This window comes from Tachysurus vachellii, chromosome 1 (genome assembly GCF_030014155.1).
Source record: "Tachysurus vachellii isolate PV-2020 chromosome 1, HZAU_Pvac_v1, whole genome shotgun sequence".
NCBI lineage: Eukaryota > Metazoa > Chordata > Actinopteri > Siluriformes > Bagridae > Tachysurus > Tachysurus vachellii.
The window spans coordinates 14,886,700-14,913,363 of NC_083460.1; the positions used below are offsets into that span (position 1 = coordinate 14,886,700).

Sequence of the window (26,664 nt, forward strand, 5' to 3'; positions counted from 1 at the left end):
ACCTGATGTTGAACGTCGCTGGAAATATTATGTGAAGGGAAAAAAAGCTCTTGCTCTTTTGTTTTAAAGAAGTATTGAATAAACGACAACCAGGAAACTGGGAATTACAAATGTACTTTAAATTTTTTTTTCCTCATTTCCACTCATGAACGCAGAATAACAGAGACAACTGACTGTTGTTCCTTATGTTTGAGATCGGTGATTTATTTTCTTCTATCAAATGACACTGTAACTTTGCTAGCAATAACAAACAGAAATAGCTCCTCAACCAACCATTTATGACCGCAATCGTTAAAAATATTTAAATAAATAATAAAAAAACGATTTAATTTGTTTCATGGTGGATTTCTCCTTTAACTGTACGTATAAACCTTAAAGCCTAAGGTTTAAGCCCTTCTTTGCAAACTTATTATGCTTAGACTTTGTTTTACGCACACACACTCACACACACATTTACAGAGTGAGTAACAATTTATTTCAATTCATACAACTGAGCAATTGAGGGTTAAGGGCCTCGCTCAGGGGCCCAGCAGTGGCAGCTCTGTGAACCTGGGATTCGAACTCTTGACCTTCCGGTATGTAGTCCAACACCTTAACCAGTAGGCCACCACATACACACACACACACCTTCCTTCATGTTTTACAATAAAAAGAACAAATGATCCAAAGGAGGCTGCAAACTTATCTGGGTTTATTGTAACTATATAAAGACTTCTGTCCATCGGTCATGGACCGCAAGTACAACGATTCTCTTCCTATCTTCCTTTCTTCATCTTGGCCACTTTCTCCTTGCGCTTCTTCACATGTTTTGGTACTTTATTTTTACGTTTTTCCCTCTGAGCTTCTTTTACCAACTTTTTTCTTTCCTGAGGAATAAAAGAAAATAATAATATAAAGCCGTTTTTCACTCCTGGCTCATTAGATCACTGATGTGGGGAGAAAAAAAATTAAGGTACTTTTTTATCCAGCGGTTGCGCTTGGTTCTGGTCGCTGTGTTCTTGTGTGTCGTCTTCTTCAGATTCGTGCTCATCTTCATCGTCCAACTCTTCATCTTCATCGCTGCTGGAGCTCCTGTCTTCTGCACAGCCCTCGAGTAAGGAAGGAACCTGTATTGTAGGAGAAAAGTCAAAGGTCATGCTGCAGCGGGGAGTTTTAAAAGTTCAATGAATTTCCTGCGTTAAATTCTGTTTAATATCCTGGTCGATGTTTTAAAGTTTGAAGGCTCGAGGATCAGGTCGTCATGAGCGTCAGCATTAACGTTGTACCAGAGTTTCTTCTCCAGAGATATAAGATGAAGCTGAAAATTTATCTTCCCTTAGATCTCTCTCTCTTTTTTTTAAACAAGACAGAACTGATCAGTAGCTAGGGGGCGCTATTCACTCAAGCTTTTGAGAAGACACTTCCTCATTAAAGACACCTTATCATAAAACTTCAGCATTGTGAAAGTTCACGTCACTGAATTGTTTTAACATTTAGATGCACAGAGGAAATTATGAAACTGACGTCCAGTTTAACTACGACTAATGGATCTGCTTAACATTTGATCGTTTGAAATTAGATGCGATTTTAGCTAATATCAGCTAGCAGAATTCTTCAGACTGGTCGGTTCAATAAGAACTGGAAACAATATAATATAATATATATTCTGAGTGGATGTTATCACAAAAAATAGATCATACTGTTGGAGAATATTTCCAAATAACACAACTTGCAGTTTTTTGTGCTTTTTTTGTGGAAAGCTACAACATTTGTGATTTATCTGTCACTTAAATTTTTGACATTTCGAAAAATAAATTAAATGACAAATAAAAAACAAATAACATTCTGTACAAAACTGCAAGGTCATACAATTTTCAGATGCATTTTTAAGAAAAAATATTGCAAGAAAAAAATTAACCATATTAAAAACATTTGTTAATTATTATATTCAAAATTCACATATTTCTATATTTTCTGTCCAACTCCTCTCCTCAATTCTGAGACTTCCTTGCATTTTTTTTTTAAACATTCTTCCTTGCTTATCTGCTTTAAAAGAGTGCCTTTGATGTACCATTTATATTCATTTACATTTACATTTACAGCATTTAGCAGACACCCTTATCCAGAGTGACTTACAACTGAGCAACTGAGGGTTAAGGGCCTTGCTCAGGGGCCCAGCAGTGGCAGCTTGGTGGATCTGGGGTTCGAACCCATGACCTTCCGATCAGTAGCCAAACACCTTAACCACTGAGCTACCACATCCCACATACCACATCCCACATCCATATTCCACACGTAATATATCTATAATATATGACGGTTAGTCAAATGGAAATCTTAATCATTTGCATAGTTTATTGCAAACTGGTGACATAACAGTGGATGATTTTTCTACGTACTTCAAAAAGAAACTCTTAACAAGTATCTGGATTATGATTTAAGGATTTCATTCAACCCTCGAGGCAGTAATAAGGAGTAAGGACTACGCAAGAATGATCAATCTGAAGCGTCTCACCATCTGCACGCCTGAAAGATCCTTTTTCATGCCCGTCACTGTCTGGTACAGGACCTAATATTACAAAACAGAAACTGGTCATAAGTACAAACTTATCACACATGTACAGTAGAAATCATGTCATTTACTGGTTTAATCCTGGTGCTCACGTTATCATTCTGTTTGTTCTCCTGCTCCTTAGTCATGGCATCCACGTCTCGTTCATAATGACTCACTTCATTCAGGGTTCGAGGAATATAGGCCTTCTTAAACACCTGACACATACAAGGAAAGAAAACGTGTCACTCGATGTTTCCTATCAAACAATTCGAAAAATTTCAAGACAATTATTTAAGCCGGTGTTCACAACAGGAGATTATTCTGTATTACATCACTGATTAGTTTTCTTTAACGTCTGCTTTGCATAACAGCAGCTGCAATTCTTCATCAGATCAAAGTATCACTGTAACATGCCAATTTTTTGGTCTGGAAAGTCCCCACTCTAAATGTAACAATAAATGGATAAAAAGTAGGACGTGCTTAAAAAAAAGAAAGAAAGAAATATATATATATAAAATTAAAAAATATAAAAATATTATTATTATTATTAGAAATAAAATTTTTATATTGTTTAATAATAATATAATTATTATATATATATATATATATATATATATATATATATATATATATATATATATATATATAATAATTATATTATTATTAAACAATATAAAAATTTTATAATAATAATTATAATAATAATAATATTTGTATATTTTTATTATTTATTATTAGAAATACTTACTACTACTACTACTACAAATAATAATAATAATAATAATAATAATAATAATAATAATAATAATGGCAATTAAGCAATTAATTATTATCCTAAACAATTTAATTTCATGCCCTGCGATGGGTTGGCACTCCGTCCAGGGTGTATCCTGCCTTGATGCCAAGATGAATGAATGAATGAATGAATGAATTTAATTTCAGGTTTTCTTACAGACGTATTGACACTGTATATTAAACCCCACTCTACAGAAATGTGCATTATATTTTATTTATGCTTTAAGATGTTTTTACTTCATCGTTCACGCTGTCTTGGTTGGATCTCTCCTCTGCGGTTCTGTCTGATGCGATCTCCATCGCCTGCAGGTCCACACCACAAATATGTTACAGATAATAATCTCACAACAAGCAGGTTATATATACAAGCCGCTGTTATTAGAAACTATATGCTTTAAAAAAAGTAACTACAGCAGATCCCCTGGGAATCTGGGATTTTTTTCAAAAGAATTTGAATGTTCTGTAGAAGATTCAATATAATGCCTAAAATAATATCTAGGTACATGCAGGTGATATCAGAATCAGAATCAGAATCTGAAAGCGCTATATTGCCAAATATGTTTGGTCGTACAAGGAATTTGTTTTAGTGTGGTATGCTTCCAGTAAACAGAGACAAGTTGAGAATACAAAAAAAAAATATACATGTAAAAAATAGTACTAAACTGAAAAATAAATAAATTGCATGAACAGTTGTGCTATAGGTGGTAGAATGGAATAGAATAGAATAGATTATAGAATATATTATAGAATAGAACACATTGCACATAGAACAGGTTTTTGCGTAATGGGGGAACTGTTCATGATGTAGGTTGCCTGGGGGAAGAAACTGTTCTTGTGCCTGGTTGTGCTGGTATTTGGGGCTCTGTGCCACCAGGCAGATGGTAAAAGTTCAAAAAGTGGATGTGAGGGACCCAAAGTGATTTTCTGAGCGCTTTAGTTCACTCTGGATATATACAGAAATCAGGGTGGGCAGGGGAACACCAATAATCCTGTCAGAAGTCTGAACCGTTCTCTGTAGTCTTCTGATGTCTGTTTTTGATGCTGAGCCAGTTACTACAGTTTTTGCATGTAGGTTGGGATAAGATGAAACAGGCACTGATAAGTGTGATATGCATTCTTTATTGTGGTGTAACAATGGTCCAGTATATTACCATCCCACCAGAGTAATCTGATCAGCACGTTTTTGTAAAGCCAGGCTCACATACGCTTGCGGTGTAATGCAAACACTCACAAGAGTGAAACTCCCGCAGCTTGCAGTTAATGAAGAGCGCTCATCTTCTTTAACACTGTTATATCTGCACACCACCTTTCATTGATGTAGAAGCGATTTTTCCCGTTGATTCTGTGTAAACAGCTGAAAGTTTGGCAGATGTAACGCGCTGTCTGGTGTGGCGTCGTTCAACCAGGTTTCCTTGAAACACAGTGCAGCGGATTGTGAAAAATCCTTATTTTAGTCCGTTTTTTTGGGTAGAGAGAGGCGGTTTGCCAGGGTGATGCTAGGCAGCGTCATTCGAAATCCGCACAGTCTAAGCTTCACAAGCGTACCGGCTCTCTTCCCCAGCCTGCGTGTCTTGAAATGTTTGATCAGCGTCGCTGCTCCGCCAACTACAATGTTTAGCAGAACGTCCGAATAATTGAAAACCGGTAGATTTTGTGGTGTGTTCTGCCGAATAGTCTGTAGTTCATCCCTGGTAAAACTGATATATATATACATATATATTCAATATACAAATATACATACATACATATATATGTATGTATGTATATTTGTATGTTTTGTTACAGATGAAGGCATGACGCTTATTATGAGCTTGTATTTTGGATTTCATATTTGTGTAATGTAAGAATCAATTGAAATAATAACATGTCAACAAGTAAAAAACAAAAACACAATAAATTTAGAAACCAAAGCAGAAAGAAATGTGTGAAAGAATGAGTGTGTGTTTTAAATTAGTGGTAAGATGGCATGACAGACCTTCTCCAGGTACTGGTTGATGTTGGTGGTGGTGATGGACGGGTCTGTGACAAACTCAAACAGCTCCCGAACCGTCATCACAGCTACACTGTGTTTTTGGAAAAAGTCTAACGGAAGAGATTAAGATTTTAACAAGCAAATTAAACATATTTAAGTCTTTCTGCCTGTATCAGTGAAGGAGGTGCGGCTTGTGTGCCTGTAAGTCACTATGAAGGAGGCGTGGCTTGTTTGTAAGTCACAATGAAGGAGGCGTGGCTTGTGTGTCTGTAAGTCTCAGTGAAGGAGGCGTTGCCATTGCACCTTGTCAATCCCATTAAATAAAGGCATGGTTTCTGTACCTCAGTCCCATTGGAAGAGGGGTGTGGCTTCTCACTTTTCAAAGCTAACAATTTCTTTTGAATTAAACTAAGCTTTTTATTTAATACTGAATCACCTTTTACTATGATTCAGCGCTAATTATTTTCTAGCAAAATAAAGCAAGCAAATGAAAGAGAATAAAATAATGTTGTTTTGCTTTTACATGCTAAAAGCCAGGCTATGTTCTCATCACACTCACCGTTCACATTGCTGCAGTCTTTGCGGAGAAACTCCAGAGCATGAGGATGATCGTGCTCCACCGATTGAGAGACATCGATAATGTACGCATCTCCGTCGTGGTACCTGCCATCCAGAGCACATAACAGTGTTTAACTGAGGACGAAAAACCCAAGTTAGAATTCCTCAGTATAAATGAAGACGACTCTAAGACTCACAGAATGTTAAACTCGCTGAGATCTGCGTGCACGAGCCGAGCCTCCTGATACATCAGCCTCATGTTCTGGATGACCTGCAGGTAAAGCTCACACGCTTTGGATTCAGACAGTGCAGCGTTCTTCAGTAAAGGTGCAGGCCTAGGACAGAAACACACTTCAAGTTGCATTTTCAAAAAAATGGCAACAAAGCTTTCATATGTGACTGTTTACATACATGCCATCTTTTCCAATAAAGCCCATGACCAAGACATGGCTCCGAAGCATGATGGGCTCAGGACAGGGAATCCCTGCTGTCTGTAGTCTAAAAACAAGAAGACACTAATTAATTGACAAACAAAATGATTTTTGTTAACAAGGAGTGAACGATATAATCCCAACAGCCAATCCCAACCATTTTTCCATTACATAAGCAAGGGTTTGGAGCGTTGTTTACATACAATGTCCAAGATTCCACATGTTTTTTTAGCGGTTGAATAAAGAACTTGAAGTGCACTTCTTCATATTCCTTTCTTATTGGAAAATAGAACTCACACTATTTATACTAGACAATGGCACAGTATAGTGTACAAGTATGTGATTTGGGATGCACCCAATGCATTGCCTATTACTGATGATGATAATAATAATAGCAATATTGTATTGCTACATTCATCATTCCATTGTGTTTAATTATTAAACAAAGCAGATGGAAAACAAACCTGATCAGGTTCCTCATCTCCTTCTCGGCCCACGTCCGTACCATCTTCCTCGGGTTGCCTTTACAGTAACCGTGCCGAAACCTGACGAGCAATACATCAGGAAAATCAGCCAGCAAGGACACATAAGTCAAACACACAAGTTAAATTCAACATTGATGCCTCCGCTACCAAATATCCTGGTGTTCTTATCTAACATTTAACCTTGACCATTCTGCATAATCTAAAAAAATCTAATAATATCATTATGAGAGATCCGGAGATATCTTATTGAAGATCATCTCAAATCTCAGACAGACACAAGGCTGGATGACGGACACGGAAACATTCAGCCAATTGTTCCTGAGAGATCAGACTGATAAGAATCAGTGGTGAAGGCATCAAAAAATTCACAAAAGGGGTCAATGTGTCTCACCTGAACTCTCCACTGACGTATTTATCCCTGTCCTTAAACAGCAGAATGGAGGTCTTGTAGATCTTAATAGCGCGGCTTTCTCCTTTAGCTGTGCTCGCATGGTAGACATTGGCCTGAAATTAGACAACGGGACAACGGTATGCCATAAAGCATAGAAAAAACATCAAATAAAGCTACATCAAATACATCAAATACAGCTACAATACAAATAGAATTACCTATACAAGCAACCTGGAAAAAAAAAACTATAGAAAACATGAAGAGGGTTTGGCTCGAACCTCTTTTCCTGTACTGATGCAGCCGTTAATCCCTGAAATGACGCCTCTGCTTAGCATTTTGAAGAGAATCATTCGAGTCCTGGGGTCCAAAACCTACAAGTTTTGAAAATATCATTAGTAAAATTCACTACATAATACTCAACAACGTCGGTGTAACATGGCCTAGCTTCAAGTTGGTAATCTTCCAATATCAAGATGTAAACGTCAAAGTGTTTTATTCTTCTTATAACACAGCAATAAGCCAATCATTCTAACAGTGATTCATTAAAGGCAGATGCCCCATACTTTCATTCTCAGCAGCCTCTGGTGAAAAACAAAATAAAAAACAGAAAGAAAACAAACAAACAAAAAAAAACTACACAGCTTGTTTTGTTGGCAACTTAGACTTTTGTAAAAAGATAACTTTACCACTCAAGTGTTTCTGTTACTCCGCTGAGCGACGACACTGGACATGCATAAACTTTCAAAAATCAACTTTGTTGTTTTTTTTTCATTCTTAACAATAAAAAATTTGAATGTAATGTTTGTTTAGAAAATAATCTTTTGACATTTTATTTGTTTATTTCAGTTTATATATATATATGATAACTGAAATAAACAAATAAAATGTCAAAAGATTCAACAAATATAAAAATAGACTAGAAAGAATAAGCTGAAAAAAAGAAAGCTGTTTTTACTTATGTTTATTTTTTAATTTCCAAATGTAGATCCTTCTGAGATTTAGTTCCACCTCCTGTTTGGGAGCATAAACACTAAAAAACACTTCGATCTCTTTTTTTTTGTGTTTTTATCTACATTAGCCTCTGAGCTCTAGTACAAGACTAATGTCAGAAACAACACAAAAACTTGATCCACTACTTTTGAATCCGAGTGTAATTATGCAAATGGATTTTTGCTTGAATTGTTCCTAACACACTTACCTGTTCCACCGTCGCTCTATCAGACTTGTCTTTAACTCGATACCTGCCACATAAACAGACGATTGACATGTCAGACCTAAAACAGTTCAGTACTCGAAGCAATGAAGTTCTAGCGTGTGTATAGGGAAAATATAAAAACGTGACGTACATGTCGGCCTCTCTCTGTCGTTGTATTGCGGTGACTTTGTTGATGACCGAATCTGCGTAGTTTAGTTTATCTGAAGGAAATCGAAAATGAAGAAAACATGTTTCATACTTAAGTTCAGCATCTTTCTAGAACCTTCCATCACACCCAACAGAGATCTTACCCAGGTTTATCTTGTGTTCAAACTTCATTAGCACCTTGTCTGAAGGTGTCAAGAGCTTTTCTGACTTTTGGGTGTTTTGTCGGTTTGCCTGGAAATGAAATAAACAAAACACACACATCATTTTTTAAAAAAACTTCAACTATCATACAAGTTATTACTTTACAAATGATAACATATAAGTAAAAAAAAATTCTCTCTTCCGAAAGATTTCTGGAAAATACCTGCTGATTGTTTCCCGTCCGCATCGCAGTGTAGCGTTTAGTAAAGTTTCCTGCGGGTGAATTTTTCCAGTCCCAATCATCATCATCATCATCATCATCGTCATCCTCTTCATAATCATCCTTGTTCTCATCATTTGCCTGCAATGTCACTCCACTGAGAATGTTCTCTAGTGATTGCGCTTTCTCTTTAATGCAGCTGAACTCTGTGTCACTGGAGAATGTGAGGGTCAGTCAGAGGAGTTTAACAGACAGGACAAAATACACACATCGTTTTAGGATTTATTATTAGGGAATTAGTTATTAATGTATTTGAATATTCATTAAACCAAACTGCAAATTCTTCAAATAAAGTTGGCTCAAGGAGAAAGACACTTGGAATATGACTTGTCAAGATTCTATGAATTTATGAAATTCTGATAGAAAATTAAATAAAATGAAATTATTTCTGTACTTATTATTCTTCACTTTTAAGTAAGAGTCAAAAAATTGAATTTTTGAACAGAATTTTGAATAATTAACATAGTTACAGTTAACAGCATGACGTCACACTTCAATTTTAACAGCATGATGTCATACCTCAATGTTAACAACATGATGTCATACCTCAATGTTAACAACATGACGTCACACCTCAATTTTAACAGCATGACATCATACCTCAATGTTAACAGCATGACGTCACACCTCAATGTTAACAGCATGACGTCACACCTCAATGTTAACAGCATGACGTCACGCCTCAATGTTAACAGCATGACATCACACCTCAATGTTAACAGCATGACGTCACACCTCAATGCTAACATGATGTCATACCTCAATGTTAACAGCATGACGTCATACCGTCACACCTCAATGTTAACAGCATGATGTCATACCTCAATGTTAACAGAGTGATGTCATACCTCAATGTTAACAGAGTGATGTCATACCTCAACGTTAACAACATGACGTCACGCCTCAATGTTAACAGCATGACATCACGCCTCAATGTTAACAGCATGACGTCATACCTCAATGTTAACAGCATGACGTCACGCCTCAATGTTAACAGCATGACGTCACGCCTCAATGTTAACAGCATGACGTCACGCCTCAATGTTAACAGCATGACGTCACGCCTCAATGTTAACAGCATGATGTCACACCTCAATGTTAACAGCATGATGTCACACCTCAACGTTAACAGCATGACGTTATACCTCAATGTTAACAACATGACGTCATACCTCAATGTTAACAGCATGACGTCACGCCTCAATGCTAACATGATGTCATACCTCAATGTTAACAGCATGACGTCATACGTCACACCTCAATGTTAAAAGCATGATGTCATACCTCAATGTTAACAGCATGATGTCACACCTCAATGTTAACAGCATGATGTCACACCTCAACGTTAACAGCATGACGATATACCTCAATGTTAACAACATGACGTCATACCTCAATGTTAACAACATGACGTTACGCCTCAATGTTAACAACATGTCGTCATACCGAAATGTTAACATGACGTCATACCTCAATGTTAACAACATGACCTTACGCCTCAATGTTAACAGCATAACGTCATACCTCGGTGTTAACATGACGTCACACCTCAATGTTAACAACATGACGTCATACCTCAATGTTAACAACATGACGCCATACCGCAATGTTAACAACATGACGTCATACCGCAATGTTAACATGACGTCATACCGCAACGTTAACAACATGACGTCATACCTCAAGGTTAACAACATGACGTCACGCCTAAATGTTAACAACATGACGTCACGCCTAAATGTTAACAACATGACGTCACGCCTAAATGTTAACAGCATGACGTCATACCTGTGTTCTCCACAAAGTTTTATCTGATGTTTCTCAGTTGTTAGTTTCGCCATATTCCTGACAGATTTTACAGTTTCGTCTTATACACACTTTTATACTACAGCAGAAAATAAACACCACCATTTCAGGATATTTGTCACAGTCCCTTTTATTAAAAGTGAACTAACCATCAGGCGTTTATTTCTCACCTGCCCGATTCCTCTGCGTCGTCAAACTGTCCCAGGACAATCTGCGACATGGCGATGTCTTCTCCTTAGTTTCACAAAAATAATTATAGTGATCACAAAAACAGGTAGCAAAAACACACGCTGGACCCTCAACCCCACACACACGCACTTCCGCAAACGTGACTACGGAAGCCGAGCAGGCTCATAGTCCATAGAGAGCAAAAGACAAAACACAAACTGAAAATGGCTCAGAACTTCTCGGCATCACTTTGTTGGGTTTATTCCAAACATTCAGTTGAAATGATGCGTCTCAGTTTGCGTAATAGTATCTCATATCAGTCATCTACAGTAGTAATTATAATCCATAGTTTTATAAAGCTTGAAACAAAGTCCATTAAATTGCATGTACAGCTGATATTAATGTTCCTGCTTTTACATGGGGGGGGGATTTAGCAGACACCCTTTATCCAGAGTGACTAATATTTTTATTTTATACAACTGAGCGACAGAGGCCTTGCTCAGGGGCACCGCAGTGGCAGCTTAGTGGACCTGGGATTCGAACCCATGCCCTTCTGATCACTAGTACAACACCACTGACATACCCTTGTTTACATAGTGACACAGTTACTGTACTATCCTACACAAAGTCTTGTGTGTGTATATATATACACACACACTCAGAGAGAGAGAGAGAGAGAGAGAGAGAGAGAGAGAGAGAGAGAGAGAGAGAGAGAGAGAGAGCTGACAAATTGTTTAAAAAATGTCTAGAATTGTTGATTTTGTAACATCAGGGCACATAGTTTATCAATTCAAGTTTATTTGTATAGCACTTTTTACAATGGACATTGTCTCAATGCAGCTTTACAGAACATAAACATAGAGCAGAAGGTAAACATAAGGAAAAGTATAAAGAATTAATATAATAAAAATTCTAGATATATATAGTTCACAGTATGTATGTATGTATGTACATATGTATATGTATTTATCCCCAATGAGCAAGTCTGAGGTGTCTCAGGCAGCAGTGGCAAGGAAAAACTCCCTTAAATTGGTAAGGAAGAAACCTTGAAAGAAACCAGACTCAAAGGGGATCCCATCCTCACATGGGTGACAGTAGAGGGTGTGATTACAAATATACAGTCAAACAAATGCTGTATTGGTGTAAGGATCACATGGAGTTCAGATCTCCTCTTAGTATCACAGAGTCCAACTGGAGCTGGTAGATCTGTAGATGTCTCAGGATTCTCACAGAGTCGGCCTCATCTCAGTGGAGGTCCGAGATCTCCATCGCACGGAAGACGATCGGAGCCGGTACAATGTCTGGATGCCTCGGGATGGGTAGAAAGAGAGAAGCAGTGAAGAGGGATTAACATATCTGCTGTTCATAAAAATGTGCAAGTCAAATGTAATAGTGCACAAGATTATGGGATGTATTATGTGTACGCATGACTAAAGAGATGAGTTTTTAATCTGCTTTTGAACTGGGAAAGTGTGTCTGAGCCCCGAACACTCAGGAAAGACTATTCCACAGTTTAAACTACCAGAAGTCCTGAGTTTTGTGGTCTCAGAGAGCGTGAAGGATTGTAACGTGTTAGGAGACTAGTTAGATACGTGGGACAGATTGTGTACATACAGTACTGTAGTGTACAGATTGTACAGTACTGAAGTGGTCTGGAGTGTCTGTGCTTTATACTCGAGGTAACGAGGTTCATTTATGTTATAAACAGATAAACACAAGTCTTCAGGTCAGAGTCGATCAGACTTTCTCGAACACGAGAAGCTTCAGTTTTATTAACTTCAAGAGAGAAAAAATGTGTCTGGTTTGTGAACAGCACTGTATAGAGATGGTAATTTAAGTAATAACATGAACAGACTTGTTTTGTGGATGTTCCACAACATTAAATGCAGGTATAAATAGGTTAAAGGGGAAAATAATTAATTCTTTGGTGGTAAAAGGGACTTCTTTTCATGTCAGGTTGCATCATACAACCACATCAATGAATATTTTCCTATAAAAGCATGACCTCGTGTTTTCTTCCTTACTTAAAACACAGATTATTACTACAATAACTGGCATTTGACTCTTGTGGGGCACATTTAAATACCATCCAGCCATCAAATACTTACAAGTCACAGGTTACCAATAAGACACTTTATACTGTAATAAACCCTTAATAATGGTATGTTTGCTTATCTAGCATATGTGGATTTTGCCATTCATTCTCTCCATAAAATTATCATCCAGACCAAATTCCTGTTCTTTTCTGTAGCACTTTATTATCATGACTCCATTTAATGCAAAAAAAAAGAGAAAAAAATAAAGGTCATACTCTGGTGCATATAGACGAAAATACACATCCTTATTACAAGCTAAACTAAGCCTAAAGAATGAATAAACAGAGCTCTGATTAATTTCTCACTCTTTCTTAGTGTATATTTATTGCTTGAATGAATTCAAATAGGGTTGAGTACTCGTGTACAGAAACAAAACAAAAATCAACAAGAACTTTTCTAAAACTGGACAGGAGAGACAAATGTAAGCAATCCCTTTAACAAATGCATTTGTTTTTACAGTGATCAAAACAAATCGGCAATACAAGCAGAATTACAGAGCACGAGGATGATGATGGTGAACATTTAGGTGAATTCACATTCATATCCATATGATGTAACTGTAGTGATCGCTATAGCATGCTGCAGAAATGAGAATTTTTTTTTACAACAAAACAGCTGATTTAAGTATGCATAATTTGAAGAGACCCTGAGAAAGAGAAGAATTGGTAACCACCCATTTTAATCAGACATGCAAAAATCACTACTCTACTGCTATTCAAGCTCGGGCTTGAATAATAATAATATATTTAGTTAATGCATGTGTGTATTGGTGGGGATTGATTTGACTGATTTAATGCAAACAAACAAACAAACAAAAAAGACATTAATAAAATAATCTATGGCAAATAGCTCAAGGCATCATAATCATAACCATAAAATAAGTGATAATATAAAGAACTTCAAGATTGTTCAGCGCTACAGTCATTGTTTCTGATTCACCTCGGCGTTCATATGGGAGTCCATGTTAGCTCCGAGCACTCGTATCAATAAATACATAAAATATTCAGTGTGTTCTCCTTATCTTTGATAGACCTGCGCATACACACTATACACTACAAGCAAGCGCACACATTTCTCAAACACACCATAGTAGAAAAAATGATTTGTTTTTCCGCAAGTTCACCAAACCTGTTCGTTGAAGCACAGTTTGTGAAACGTTTTTCAAAGGAACCGAACAGTTTGGCCTGCAAAGGGTTTAAGATGTAAAGAAATTGAACATTACTCTGGAACTGTGTTGTTGTTCATTTAGAAGGCATGTAATGATAAGTTATGTTAAAAATAAAATGGCCCTTTATAAACAGAGGCACATTTGCTGCAAAAATTCTCTGCCTAATTTTTTCTGAGGCAGCATAGGGAATTACCCACATACCAATATTGCGATACGTTGTGTAACCGATTATCCATTTGTTGCATAGTTTTTGGCTCTGAAATGCAGCATTCCATTGTTGATCTTAAAGATAAACTTCATTCAGCTAATTAGAGGTTTATGAGGTTAGATTGGCTAACTGCAGAGGTACTAAAGAGACGGATATTAAGAGTAGGAGGCAGTGTGAACAGCACAGTTGTATAAGTTGAGGCAAACAGCAGGGCGATTTCAAGTATAAAACCCACAGAACAAACATCACTGCGCTAAAACATATAATAGACTCTGATTCATATTGGGATTAAATGCAATATGTACTGCAAAGCACACTGCTGTCTGATGCATTGTGTGTAAAACCTTGGCTTGATTTCAATTTGTGCTCAAGTCTGAAAGAGAACGGACCAAAATGTCCAATGGATCTTTCAAGTGCATCGAAGCAGATCGTGAGGATCCATTTTCTTAAATTCTTAAATCAAGTGTCCTTAATACGAGCTTTTGCCTAAAGGCAGTGTCTGAATGTCAGGCTTTACACCCCAAACCACCAGGGGGCGCTGTCTCAACCACGAATTACGTTCTATGTTAAACACACCACAAGGCCGAAGAGCATCATTTATCAATGAGCTTCGATAGAGAAGAAAATGTACAAAAACTGGCAAATATTGCCAAGAAACATTGACTAATGATCACCCAAACTGATAACCAAAAGTATTCTAGGCCGCTGAGTGAACCGAGGACACCTCCAAAACCTAAAGAATCCTATTCAGAACAAAGGTTCAGAGAGATTTGCTCTTAGGCACTTGAGCAAAACTCATCCAGAAGATTAAAAACAAAGTGGAATTGACTTAAGAATAATACATATGACGGTGTTAATATAAATCATTGACTTATCATACAAAACACTAACTTATTTTGATATAAAGATTATAGAATTATTTGAAAAACAAAACAAAAACAACAAAAGAAAAAACAACAAAAAGAAAAAAACACACACACAACACAATCATATGCATTTGATTAAAAATGATACTGTGCAGTGGATCCAAATCTCTGGGGGAAGAAAAGAATCATTAAGGCATTGAGAGAAAGTTTCCAGTTTTGCATTTTGCACGCATTATATAACGTCTGCATAAAGACGTCAGACTCATCGTCTTTTAGTGTTTGTAATCATGGAAGTATGGCACAGAATGAACAGAATCAACATGTCTTAGACAACTGGCTTGTCTAGAGCTCCCTGGTTATCCTTAAGACTGGGATCTGCTGCATCTTCTGGTTCTGGGGCCTTACTATCCGATTCAACAAGCTCCTTTCTTTGAAGTTTTTTGGAAGACTCTGCTGCGGAAACATCCTCTTCTTTAACCTCACTATCGTCCACCTTGTCTATGTCTTCCTCTGCTTGTTTGCTGGTCTTTGTCTTGGATGTCTTGTACTCAGCAGGTGCAGTCTCGCTCTCACTTCCAGAAGAACACCGTAGATCTTCCCCATCCGCAGCACTATCGTCTCTTGCTCCATCAGCCTCATCTTTTCCTCGGTCATCTGGGGTTTTCTGATGAATGCGCTGGTGCCTCACCAAGCTGTGTTTCAAAGTGAAGGTCCGGTCACATGTTTGGCACTGATAAGGTCTTTCTCCTGAACATTTAAAAAAAGTTAAAATAAATAAATAAATAAATAAAATGAAGTCAAATTCCCTAACTCACTCGATAAAAATCTACATTATATTTTCAGTCTTACTTCTTCTTACCAGTATGTGAACGCATATGTCTGGTCAAGTCTTGCAGGCTCCAAAAACGTTTGCTGCACACATTGCAGATCTTCTTCCTCTTGTCAGGTCTACTTCCTGGTGATTCAAGCTCGGAAGAGCCACCGTCTTCCTCATCGTTTTTCTCCTCTTTCTGTCCCTCCTTCTCCTCTTCCTCAGCACCACTTTCCACAACGCTGCTGCTCTCCTCCCTCTCAGCCTCACTCATGTCCTGCTCACCTTCCTTTATTGGCAAAGTGCTGGTGTCAGTAGACTGACTGGATACCGCAGGTTGATTTCTTCCTTTCCGTTCTCCATCTTCATTGTGGTTGTCCTGCAAATGAATCTTCTGATGACGGCTGAGGGTAGCCGCATGCCGGAAGGTCTTTTTACAGGTACTGCATGTGTGTGGAAAATCCTCTGATGGTGGACTCTCTGGTTCCACTGCAGGTTCTGCAGTCTCTGTTTGCTCCTGCTCAGTTTCTGACATTTTGTTTTCTGCAACATTCATATCAAGGCTCTTGTTGCTCTGAGAGTCATCATTGTTCTCATTGTTGTTTATGTGAATGCTCTCAACAGATTGTGACCTTTTTAGATCTTTCTTCAACTCTGGTGATTCTGTGGTGTCTGTGTCTTTATCCTGCTCTGTCAAGTCCATGTCATCAGTTATGGTTTTGTCCTCTGTTTTGGGATCAACATCATCTACCATGACAGCAGGCTCAGCATCAGAAACACCGTCTACAAAAGAAATTAAAATGTTAAATGAAAGCTTAAGAATTAGTTAGTACAAAGTTTATATGTTTTTATTTATCTATTAAAGTTTGTGGCAGTCATACCTGTACTTTCCTGTGACCCCTCATCGGCCTTGGTTTTTGAGTGTGACCCAGGGTTCTGCAGTGTGCTGCGACTGGATAAGCCATGCTTACGAAGAAGATGGCGCTCACAGTTGGACTTGGTGGAGAACAATGCGTCACACTGTGGACAAGGGAATGGCTTTTGGCCTAAGAAAAACACAGTTCCAACATTACAATCTGTTGTTACTGCTTTTAATGGTCTATATGGTCAAAAAAATGTTTATTATAGCAAGGAGTCACACCAAATCACAACTGACCTGTATGTGTTAGCATGTGCCTCTGTAAAGAACTGGTCCAAGGGAACACCCGAGGACAGTATGGACATTTCATCTTCTGCACAGAGTTTGAGTATGCATTCTTCTTCCCTTTGCTTCGTGGTCGAACCTTCTCTTTGTATTCCTTTCCTTCTTTCTCTTCTTCACTTGCAGGCTGTTTCTCTTTTTCTGGCTCCATTTGCCGCAGCTGTAAGTAAGAGCTAAATTTATTGGCATCAGTAGTGGCCAGCATTTTCTCCACGCTTGGTAACTCTCCACTAGACTCCAAGTCAAACCCACTAATTGATGCAAGAGTAGAATCGCATCTCTCATCCTTGAATGGCCTCTTCTTGACTCTCCTCTTTGATGCATCAATAGACGGACAACTGAAAGAAGAGCCAGGACTAGTTGTGCCATTGGAACACTTTTTATCATTTAGTGTTTCACCACCAACCACTCCATCACTTTTCTCAGAGCTTATTCCTGTTTTTAGAAGCACTGGGGTAGCTGACACGGAGGAGATGATTTGGGCAATGGAGGCAAGAGGTGGCATTTCTGAAGTGTTGGGGGCAGCAACTGGTTTCGGCAGCAGTGGCTTAAGGCGTATGGGTGGCTTGGTCATGTCAATTGTCAGTGTAGAGGCAAGGCTAGACATAGATGCTGGAAGGGATGCATGGACACCCGATACCTTTCCTAATAACTTGCCTGTACTTGGGGAAGGAAGCTCTTTCTTGACCTCCTGGCGATACAAGGAGGTTGTATCAACTTGTTCTGTCTTTATTTTCTTTCCTTCTGGATACTTGCGAATAGACAGATCAATAGGCTCCATGGGGCAGTCATTTGTCAGAGAGGGAGAAGCTGCCTCTGGTTTTTTATCAGAATGAATAGTTTTCAAGGTTTTGCTGGAAAAATCCAAGGGCTGGTCTTGAACTGCAGCTTCAGAGAAAGTAGTTATATTCTGATTTCCTGACTGAGACTGAGCAGCAGAGTTGGTCTGGGCAGAAGAAGGAGCTGTGACAGGAACAAGAGTATTTATATGATCTTCAATTTCCCTCTCTTGGACTTCTGAGTGTTGCTTAAGTAAGTGATGAATACAATTCCTTTTGGCAAGGAAGGCTGCGCCACACTGGCGACATTCAAATGGTTTCCTCTGACAGCCATTGAGAGTTCTGAGATGAATCTGTAGAGCCCTGTAGGTCTTAAGATCTTCTCCACAGTAACGACAGGACGTGTTACCAACATTACTTGAATCCACAAGGTCCTGTGTGGTACCACCAACTAAACTGCTTGAACTTGAGGATGAGGTAATGTACTCAATGTTTTTCTCAATCTCCTTGCGAGTGTTTTTCATGTGCTTCTTGCGCAAATGACGTTCACAGTTGGCCTTGACTGTAAAAGGGTAGTGACAGAGGCGGCAGACATAGGGTCGTTCTCCGCTGTGTGTTCGTAAATGCCGCATTAATGTGGCATTGTCTGGAGCAGTATAGGTGCAGATGCTACACTTGTATGGAGAAGATCCATAATGATGAGCTCGCATATGAGCCTGGAGGCCTCCTGGGAAGGAGAACACTTGCGTACAGAATCGACACGGATATTCTGTCTTTGGGATCTTTTTGCCACCTGAGGTTCTTACATCTTTCTCTTTACCTTGGACATCTTCTTGCTTAATTTCCATAGTAGTTATTATTGTTGGTCCTGTGCCATCTCCCACTAGATGTGTATTCTCCCAATTTATAGGCGAGGAAGACGTTGAGGAAGATGGGGTATTTGATGACTCTTTGGAAGTAAGAATTTGGACTGCATGGGGTGGCAAGCTGGGGCTGATACAACCCGAGGAGGCTTGCTGGGCACTCATGACTGGCGGAGGTGGCGTGGAAGTTCCCATGCTAGATCGTGGAGTCACCAGTGGTTTGGGTTTGAGAGGAGTAACTTGTTTGGGTGCTGCCTGAAGAAGACCTTCTGCACCTTTTGGAAGCAGTGGCAAAGTCATCTGAGATGGCATAGCAGCAGCCATCTTCAGGATCTGCTGGATGTCAGCAAGTTCCACTCCTGTCTGACTGACAGGCTGGACAACCAAACCACCCTGAAGTGAAAGGAGGCTGAGACCATTGACCTTATTCAAGCCTTGAAGAGAGACAGGATCTAGAAGACAGAGGCCAAGACTACTATTGGTCTCCTGAGGTAGATTTGTTGCAGAGGGCTCAACACGAATAAAACGAATGCTGTCTAAAATTTCTTGCTGTTTCTCCACCTCAGTTTGTTTAGGCTTAGCAAGTGAAGAATGCTGAAGACCAAGGCACTCCATGAAATCATTCTTCCCATTTAATGTTACGCTGACCTCCTGTGGTACTGATTCACCTATCTCTTTGGAATCTCCAGAATCTTTGGATGTATCTGAAATAGTGTCATTTTCCTGTTTCTGGGCTTCGGCAACATTATCTTTGTGAGAGATTATGTGGAGATCTAGAGACACTTGGAGAGGAAAGGCCTTGTTGCATACTTCGCAAATAAACCTATGAAATTTGCTAGAGCAACGTCGCAAATTTGTCTCACACCAGACCTGCACAAAAGAAATTTAAAATTACTTTTCAAAAACCAAACCCATATGTCATCATTTCAATCAGTGTATGTTTTGCACAAATCTATACCTGTGCGATTTGGGGGAACTTGCTGCAAGAAAAGTCAATGAAGGACAGATCACTGAACCCCAGAGGTATGGAAGGGTTGCTCTGGATAAATGGCCGTCCGTTGGGATCTGTGGGCAGCTGCTTATGAATAACGGAATTATGACGAAGGAGTCCTCGATGCGTACGGAAAGTGATACAACACAGATTACACCTAGCACAGAAAAGAGGACATTGTTAACATTGTTCTATGTATATACATGCCTGTATGTGAATGATTATTGTGGACTTACTTGAGTGCAGTGTCAGGATGTGTCTCCATATGTGACTCCAAACCATATTTACAGATGAATGTCTTGAAGCAGATTGGACAGTGCAACAGGTCTTCTTCACGCTTGGCAGGGCTTTGCTCCGCAGATTCGTGTACTACAAATACCTAACATAAAAGATTGAGGGTTTCTTTTGGATTAAAACGTAATATCCAAGCCACCGGAAATAGACTACAAGCCCATTTGTGGCATCGTACCTTTTTATTGGGTGGTTCATTGGTTTTCTCTCCATCATCCTCTATACTTAGTTTTCTCTTGGGGGGTTTGCGGCGCTTGCTTGGGGAAACAGGACGCGAGGCTGGGACACCATTTGGGCCCTTGTCATGAATTTTCATGTGCCTATAGAAATCGAAAGCTATGAAATTAATTATTGAATTCAGATGACTGGTATCCACAAACACTGTACTTGTGTTCTTTTCAGGTTACATGATTTGACAGAAACATTGGAAAAACAATCCAATGATAACGATGAGCAATCATGTAACGTAATCATGTAATGTAATATAATGTAATGAGCAATCAAATTTAGATTATTTGGTGACTGGTAGAAGATCACTCTTCTCAAGAATGAAATAAATAAACTTTAACCAGTCAATATAGTTATATTCATTATAGGTACATACTTTGTGTGCGAGCAATGCTGTAAGAAACCATTTAGACTTATTACTAACTGACATACTGCTGCTTTGGAGAAATATTCAAGTGTTTTATTAGAAGTAGAGCCGTTTTTGCAGCTTTGTGTTCGATCTTACGCAATTATCAAATATTAAATGCAAATTTACTTCAAGGCTTTGAGGGATTTATAACTGAAGAACTGGTGAGTGTCAAGTTATAAGGACTGCTTGAGGAAACGTACAATCTCAATGCTGACAGCAGAGGGCTTTCTCTCAGAGGGGTCAGACCTAAGTGAGTCAAGGGAAAGTCGCATTACAACGTGCTGCTACATGTGCTGCCCCCTCCCTGCAGCAGTTTGAGGCAGGAACAAACCCACCTTACAGGTTCCACCAGATATGTGCCTCATGATGCTTCATGAGCTGAAGCTTTTATTTAAACATTGAGTTACTAAGGAACCTGACTTGGGTGTATGTTGGACTGCGGGGTTCCGGAACGCAAATGAGGTTATATGCTAGCAAAGTCCAGATCTCTGCATCATTCCTGAACTATTGAGATAAATTCAATAAGAATTCCACTGAATTGTGAGGTTTTTATTCAACACTTTTATACATTTAATGACATTAAATTGAATTAAAATTAAATTAAAATTCCGGTTCTCTGAATTCTGACACATTTTCACTACTAATATTGAAAAAAAGAAAATCAGTAGAAAAAGAGGTTAATAAACATGGTTAATTAGACTAAATAACTGATTTCAACTATAAAGGCCACTCCATCATCCTGAAAGGCTAATGCTTAGTCTAACTGAAGAATTTCCATACATCATCACTTCACTTCAAAACCAAGCTGACAAAATGCATGCAACAAAAACTGTTTGCACATGTAGCTCTTTCTATGCAGGATAACAAACGGAATGCATGGACCCACATTTTATGGAGTGGAAATTCGAATGGCATTTTGGGTGACATCTGACAGGCCTAATGCATGTCTACCTCTGTGAGAGCACACATGCCTGACCAGGAGAGAGAGGATAAATGTCAGCAGGCGCAGTGCTCACAAGCTTGTTTTACATTCTGCAGCCAGGGATGGATATTAATAGCAGAGTAGATGGAGCAAGAGGCCGTCCATATGTGGACCCAACCCCAGCAGCATGAATCCTGTTCCATTTCACATCTCAGCTCTCTGGCCTCACTCACAAACTCATCACCAAAGAAAGCCAGCAAATGCACTGAGCAAACAATGAACGTACGCCAAAAGAGCGTGGAGTTAAAAGTGTTCATGGGTTTCAGATGACTTGATGACTTTCCTCCTGCAACAACAGGACTCTACAGCCAGAGGGTGCTGTGGAGCACAACAAAGGTTTGGCTTTGTGTAGCCATGTTTTTTGCAATGACAACAGATTATCCGGAGTTGATTTGACCAATGAGGTCATTGATCACAAAAGGCAAAGACATGCTCTCTTTCATGGCACTAACTTCTCACATCTGGGAAGTAAACATCTTTAACCTGGCCTTAAGCATCCAAGCAAAACTCAGTACACCTCTTTACTGCCCCCCCTCCTTCTCATTCTCGTTCTCGCCTGTTCACACACACAAACACACACACACACACACACACACACACGCACACACACACTGTCTCTCTCTCTGACTCTCTCAGACTCCTTTTCTTCTCCCACCCCCATCTGGAATGCCTGCATGTCTCAACTGCACAAGGAGGGCCTCTATGCTCATCCCATAGCCGCGCCACCACAAACGAAAACGGGCACACACACACACACACACTTGTGCTGCACACAAACAGAATTATCTCACACACACAGAAGCTTGTGCATACATCGCTATCTTAAGGCCCTGATGCAGCAGCTAAATGGAGTTCGCACATCAGCACAGACTTCACAGAGACCTTTTGCTCATCCGTCTCTCGCTCAGTATAGAAGTGAGAGATTTCCAGACCCATGCTCATGATACTTTAGAACTGTAAGCTTGATTTCATCTCGGTGAAGATTTTTTTTTTGCTTATCTGCTATATTTACCAGCTTATTCTCTGACATTTCTAATGATGTCATTTGCTGTGCATCACATCTTTAAAATTTTTGTTTCTCAAAACACCAAAGAGCTGTGCAAAGAAGAGCAAAGAGCTAAATTAGGAGCAAAGATAAAAAGAGCTAACGCTAAGAGTATCTGTAGAGAATGTTTTTATCTGTAGTTTTAGCAATATATTCCTTTATGACATAATTCATGAGCAGATCTGAATTTAAAGGAAGGCCTGATCCTTTTCTTTTCTTATAGCTAACTAGTTAGCTAGATTTGTTTCTAATATTAACAACAAATGTAAGATTAAACACTTCCCAGACATTTCAGAAATATTCTCTAATAAATATTACACAATATCGTGTTGAGGATACTAAAAAATGTTGCACTTCGAAATATTTGCCATTTTGTCGCACTGATTTTGGCAAATGCATTTCCATAACACCAAAACCAGTGCTCAAGAGTCTCATAGGTAACATTAAGCTGTCAATTTGGAGAAAAGAGATATTTCTGAAGCCAGAAATCTTACAGGTTCCATTTGTCACATGGTAGCTAGTTGGTATTAGCATTAGATAACATTAGCTATCCATTTTGGTCAATGATACAGATAAACAAGCAATGGTTTAACGTTATAACAAATATAAACCAGGAAGGTAAAAGAAAGTTACAGTTCTAGAAACTTCTACAACTCTTTGTTTGTTTTTCCTGCTGTCAGGCAAAATAACAGAAGTCACAGATGCTTAGTTTTGCAATCAAGTGCAATTACATTATGATTTTAGCTTTGTATTTCTTTTCTGACAAATTTACTACCAAATGATTATATTTTCGACAGTTTGGAAGCTTGTTTGCTTCTTTTCAGAGGCTAGCATGTAGACAACAGCGCAGATTTTTACCCTGCTAGTGCTTGTATGACAAGGAATAATGTCTAGAAAACACTGAGGTAAAATATTATTGAGAATCTTTCTATTTCTATATACAGTATTCTATGTAATGTTACAGCGTAACCGCTTTCTTTCACACTGAGTCCATTACAGAATAGATAAATATGGAGTCATTTTACAGCCTAATTAGCTAAAATGAATCCTTTTTGTGTGATTAAACTGGCATGTGATTTGAATCTAAATACATCTATTTCTACCACAGAGCTGAGCACGAAAAATTCTCTCGTTCTGATCACAATCTCCAATGTGTTTTGCCGCAATAAACAGAACACCACATAAACCTTTCTTTATAGAAATCTAGGATTTGTTCTGGCTCTGAACATCCTGAAGTCTGTACCTGTGCATGTTTCCATTGGTGGTGAAGGTCTGACCACACACTGAACATTTGTAGGGTCTCTCTCCACTGTGGACCAGCATGTGGCGATCCAGAGAGCTGGCCGAGCTCAGTGCCTTTCCGCAGATGCTACACGAGTGGTCGCTCCCTCCGATCTCTGTGTTATGCTAAAGGGTGAGCCAGGAGTTATTTTACAAATTTTCCAGATTTAATTTTTGAAAAATCTAGAGCGGTCATGGTTCATGCTAATAAAAAACAAAACACCAATGTGATAATCCTAACAACGTTCTATGCGAATGAACTAGCCTAGCTTTCTATGTAGAGTTGAACTAGCCTAGCTTGCTATGTAGAGATTTAATATTCTCAGTAATGCTGATGAAAATGAATGGAGGAACTCTTATGGAACAGTTTAGAGTGAGAAAACCAAGAGAATTTAAGTCAAACGACTCATCCACAGTTATACTGGAATGCAGTGATATGTTTACAATCCACTAAATCGTAAAAATCTCCTGATATCTGCTCCGTGTTTGTCTGATCTGAGATACGTCATCAATAAAAACACTGATCAGACTTTAGTTCTGTACCTGTCGTATATGCATAGTGAGGTGGTGCTGCGTCTGGCAGTTCTTATCACACAGTGGGCAGATGAAGGAAGATCGATCTTTCACTTCCTGGAAGACAGAGGAAAGACTTATAGACACAGGACTCAGATATTACAACAATCAGTTGACCTGCTCTTACGTAAGCAGAAGCGTCGGGCTGTCAGAAGCCTTTGAAGCAGAGATGGGAGAAGAAGATGGGAGATACAGCAAAAGGTCTCTGTGTTACACCCTTCAGAGCTAAAATGACACCTGATTGATGTGTGAAAAAGCAGCGCACTACACGTCGGTCTATATATTCATGTAGAACTGAGCAATATAATATTTAAATACATTACATGAAATTCAAAAGTATTTTTAATCAGAATTTTTACGTGTTCCGTAACTGCTTGATATTTCTCTGCTTAGACAACTAACACAATATACAGAGAAAACGTCACAATACTTTTTTTTTTACAGTTTCCTTTTCATATAAAGTGCCAGATTTAAAAGGCTATGAATACAACTGTGCTTTAATTATGTATTAAAAAAAGAAACAATATTGACGCAATCATTATTAAATGTCCGTCACAGCACTGCAGAATTCTTGAAAACGTCTTAAATCATGCGAAAGTCTTCCGGACAGAAAGACAAGGTATCCAGGCAACGAGACAAGCTTTGTGTGTGTTTATTTGTCTTTTATAGAGAGAGAATGCCCGTTTATAGCTACTATAATATAAATGATAATGGATGTTCTTGGTGCTGTAGTGGTGTGGATGATATGCTAGACACATTTGGATAACATTGTTGTCTTACTAGCCATGTCTGATGATGATGAATGGCAAAATCGTCTAAACATTGGGCCTTAAATGACTTTCAGTTTTCACAGAAGTTCAGAATAAATCTTCAACAACATTCCTCTTAAAGCAAATTGTTGAGTAAAAGCTGAACTCAGCACAGCTCAGCTCCTGGTGTGAAATGTGAGAGGTGAAACACAGTCAGCCGGGCAGACGAGCAACATGAGGCAAAAAGGACAGTCCTGATAAAGCCGCTGTGTTTTATAGAAGCACTTTGTGCACCACAAGTGGCCTCTGCATGTGTCCTGAGGAAGGCAGCAGCTCCAGCTGGCAGCGAGCATCAAGAACATGTGGGACAGGCAGCTAAAGGCATGGAAACCCACTCAGCGCTGCTGAATGAAGCCTGGAGGGGGTTGAAACACCTGTTTTTTTCTCCACAGAGGAGTGTTTCAGTGTTTTAATTGGAGGCACAAGACGCGCAATGCCGCTGACAAAGGGGGAATTGAGAGGGCACCATTTGCTGCCTTTCGTTTCGGCCATGCAAACTCCTGCCCTGAGCAGCACCTCTGGGGTGCCTTAATGCCAAGAAACCATATGGGCCACTATACATGTTTCTTACTATGTCTTATCATCTCTCACTGAATGTTTGATTTACACAGATATTACTTGTCTTTTGTTTAGGTGAGGACGTAACACCACATAACATATTTTGTTGATTTTTAGCCTGGGTTTCCTTTTTCACTTCAAAGATCAACTTAAAGATGCGTTTTTACTCAGGGTGCCTAAACTATTGCATACAACTTTAAAAAATATAATTTGGGCTATAGTTACATGTTGGCTGATAAATACATCGCTTTTACCTACAGAGAGAGATTTTAGATTGAAATATACAAACAAATAAAAATCAGCAAGCAAAAGTGTTTGAGATAAGACAATAAACCGACAAATGAAACGCAAACAAAAGTGTGAAAGTGTCTGAAATGAAGACAATAAACAAATGAATAAAATCCACCAACGAAAAGGGTTTAAATAAAACAAAACGTTTTTTTTTTCTTTTAATTTGTAATTAAACCCAGAAAAAGACGCGACAGCAGCAAGTTCTCCCTTCAGTTCTGAGCTGCCGGTTACTTGATGCATTGTTGTTTGTGAGTGTTAAGTGCAGTAGATGATTTTGAAGACATGGCAGAT

General features: G+C 38.8%; 2 protein-coding genes across 4 annotated transcripts in view; both read right to left on the reverse strand.

Annotated features, from left to right (window-relative positions):
- Window positions 1-452: 452 nt before the first annotated feature.
- riok1 (RIO kinase 1 (yeast)) lies at window positions 453-11,098 on the reverse strand. The gene is made up of 17 exons (XM_060873984.1): window positions 10,926-11,098; window positions 8,893-9,103; window positions 8,672-8,759; window positions 8,512-8,581; window positions 8,364-8,406; window positions 7,444-7,536; window positions 7,166-7,278; window positions 6,754-6,834; window positions 6,270-6,356; window positions 6,056-6,193; window positions 5,860-5,963; window positions 5,304-5,410; window positions 3,566-3,631; window positions 2,644-2,748; window positions 2,495-2,548; window positions 957-1,106; window positions 453-866 (listed from the first exon to the last, which is right to left on the reverse strand). Exons 1-17 carry the CDS (start codon window positions 10,973-10,975, stop codon window positions 756-758), a joined length of 1,671 nt encoding a protein of 556 aa, XP_060729967.1. The 5' UTR covers window positions 10,976-11,098; the 3' UTR covers window positions 453-755.
- Window positions 11,099-13,312: 2,214 nt separating this feature from the next.
- Window positions 13,313-26,664, reverse strand: part of rreb1b (ras responsive element binding protein 1b) — a 36,606-nt gene continuing 23,254 nt past the window's right edge. Inside the window, exons 4-12 of one of the 3 annotated variants that reach the window (XM_060874035.1) lie at window positions 24,686-24,772; window positions 24,105-24,268; window positions 20,376-20,517; window positions 20,143-20,285; window positions 19,874-20,063; window positions 17,229-19,785; window positions 16,954-17,118; window positions 16,121-16,855; window positions 13,313-16,008 (exon numbers count right to left, since the gene is read on the reverse strand). In XM_060874035.1, the coding sequence (XP_060730018.1) occupies window positions 15,587-16,008; window positions 16,121-16,855; window positions 16,954-17,118; window positions 17,229-19,785; window positions 19,874-20,063; window positions 20,143-20,285; window positions 20,376-20,517; window positions 24,105-24,268; window positions 24,686-24,772 (4,605 nt within the window). In that variant the 3' untranslated portion in view covers window positions 13,313-15,586. Of the gene's footprint in view, window positions 16,009-16,110; window positions 16,856-16,953; window positions 17,119-17,228; window positions 19,786-19,873; window positions 20,064-20,142; window positions 20,286-20,375; window positions 20,518-24,104; window positions 24,269-24,685; window positions 24,773-26,664 lie in introns of those variants that run through there. The other 2 variants (XM_060874044.1, XM_060874053.1) reach the window with 2 other exon arrangements.

Coding starts and splice junctions, on each gene's coding strand:
- riok1 (XM_060873984.1), bottom strand. CDS start 10,975: ATGTCGCAGATTGTCCTGGGACAGTTTGACGACGCAGAGGAATCGGGC. Junction 7,279..7,443: donor GCATCAGTACAGGAAAAGAG/GTTCGAGCCAAA, acceptor GTCTAATTTCAG/GCCAATGTCTACCATGCGAG. Junction 5,964..6,055: donor CTCAGCGAGTTTAACATTCT/GTGAGTCTTAGA, acceptor TCTGGATGGCAG/GTACCACGACGGAGATGCGT.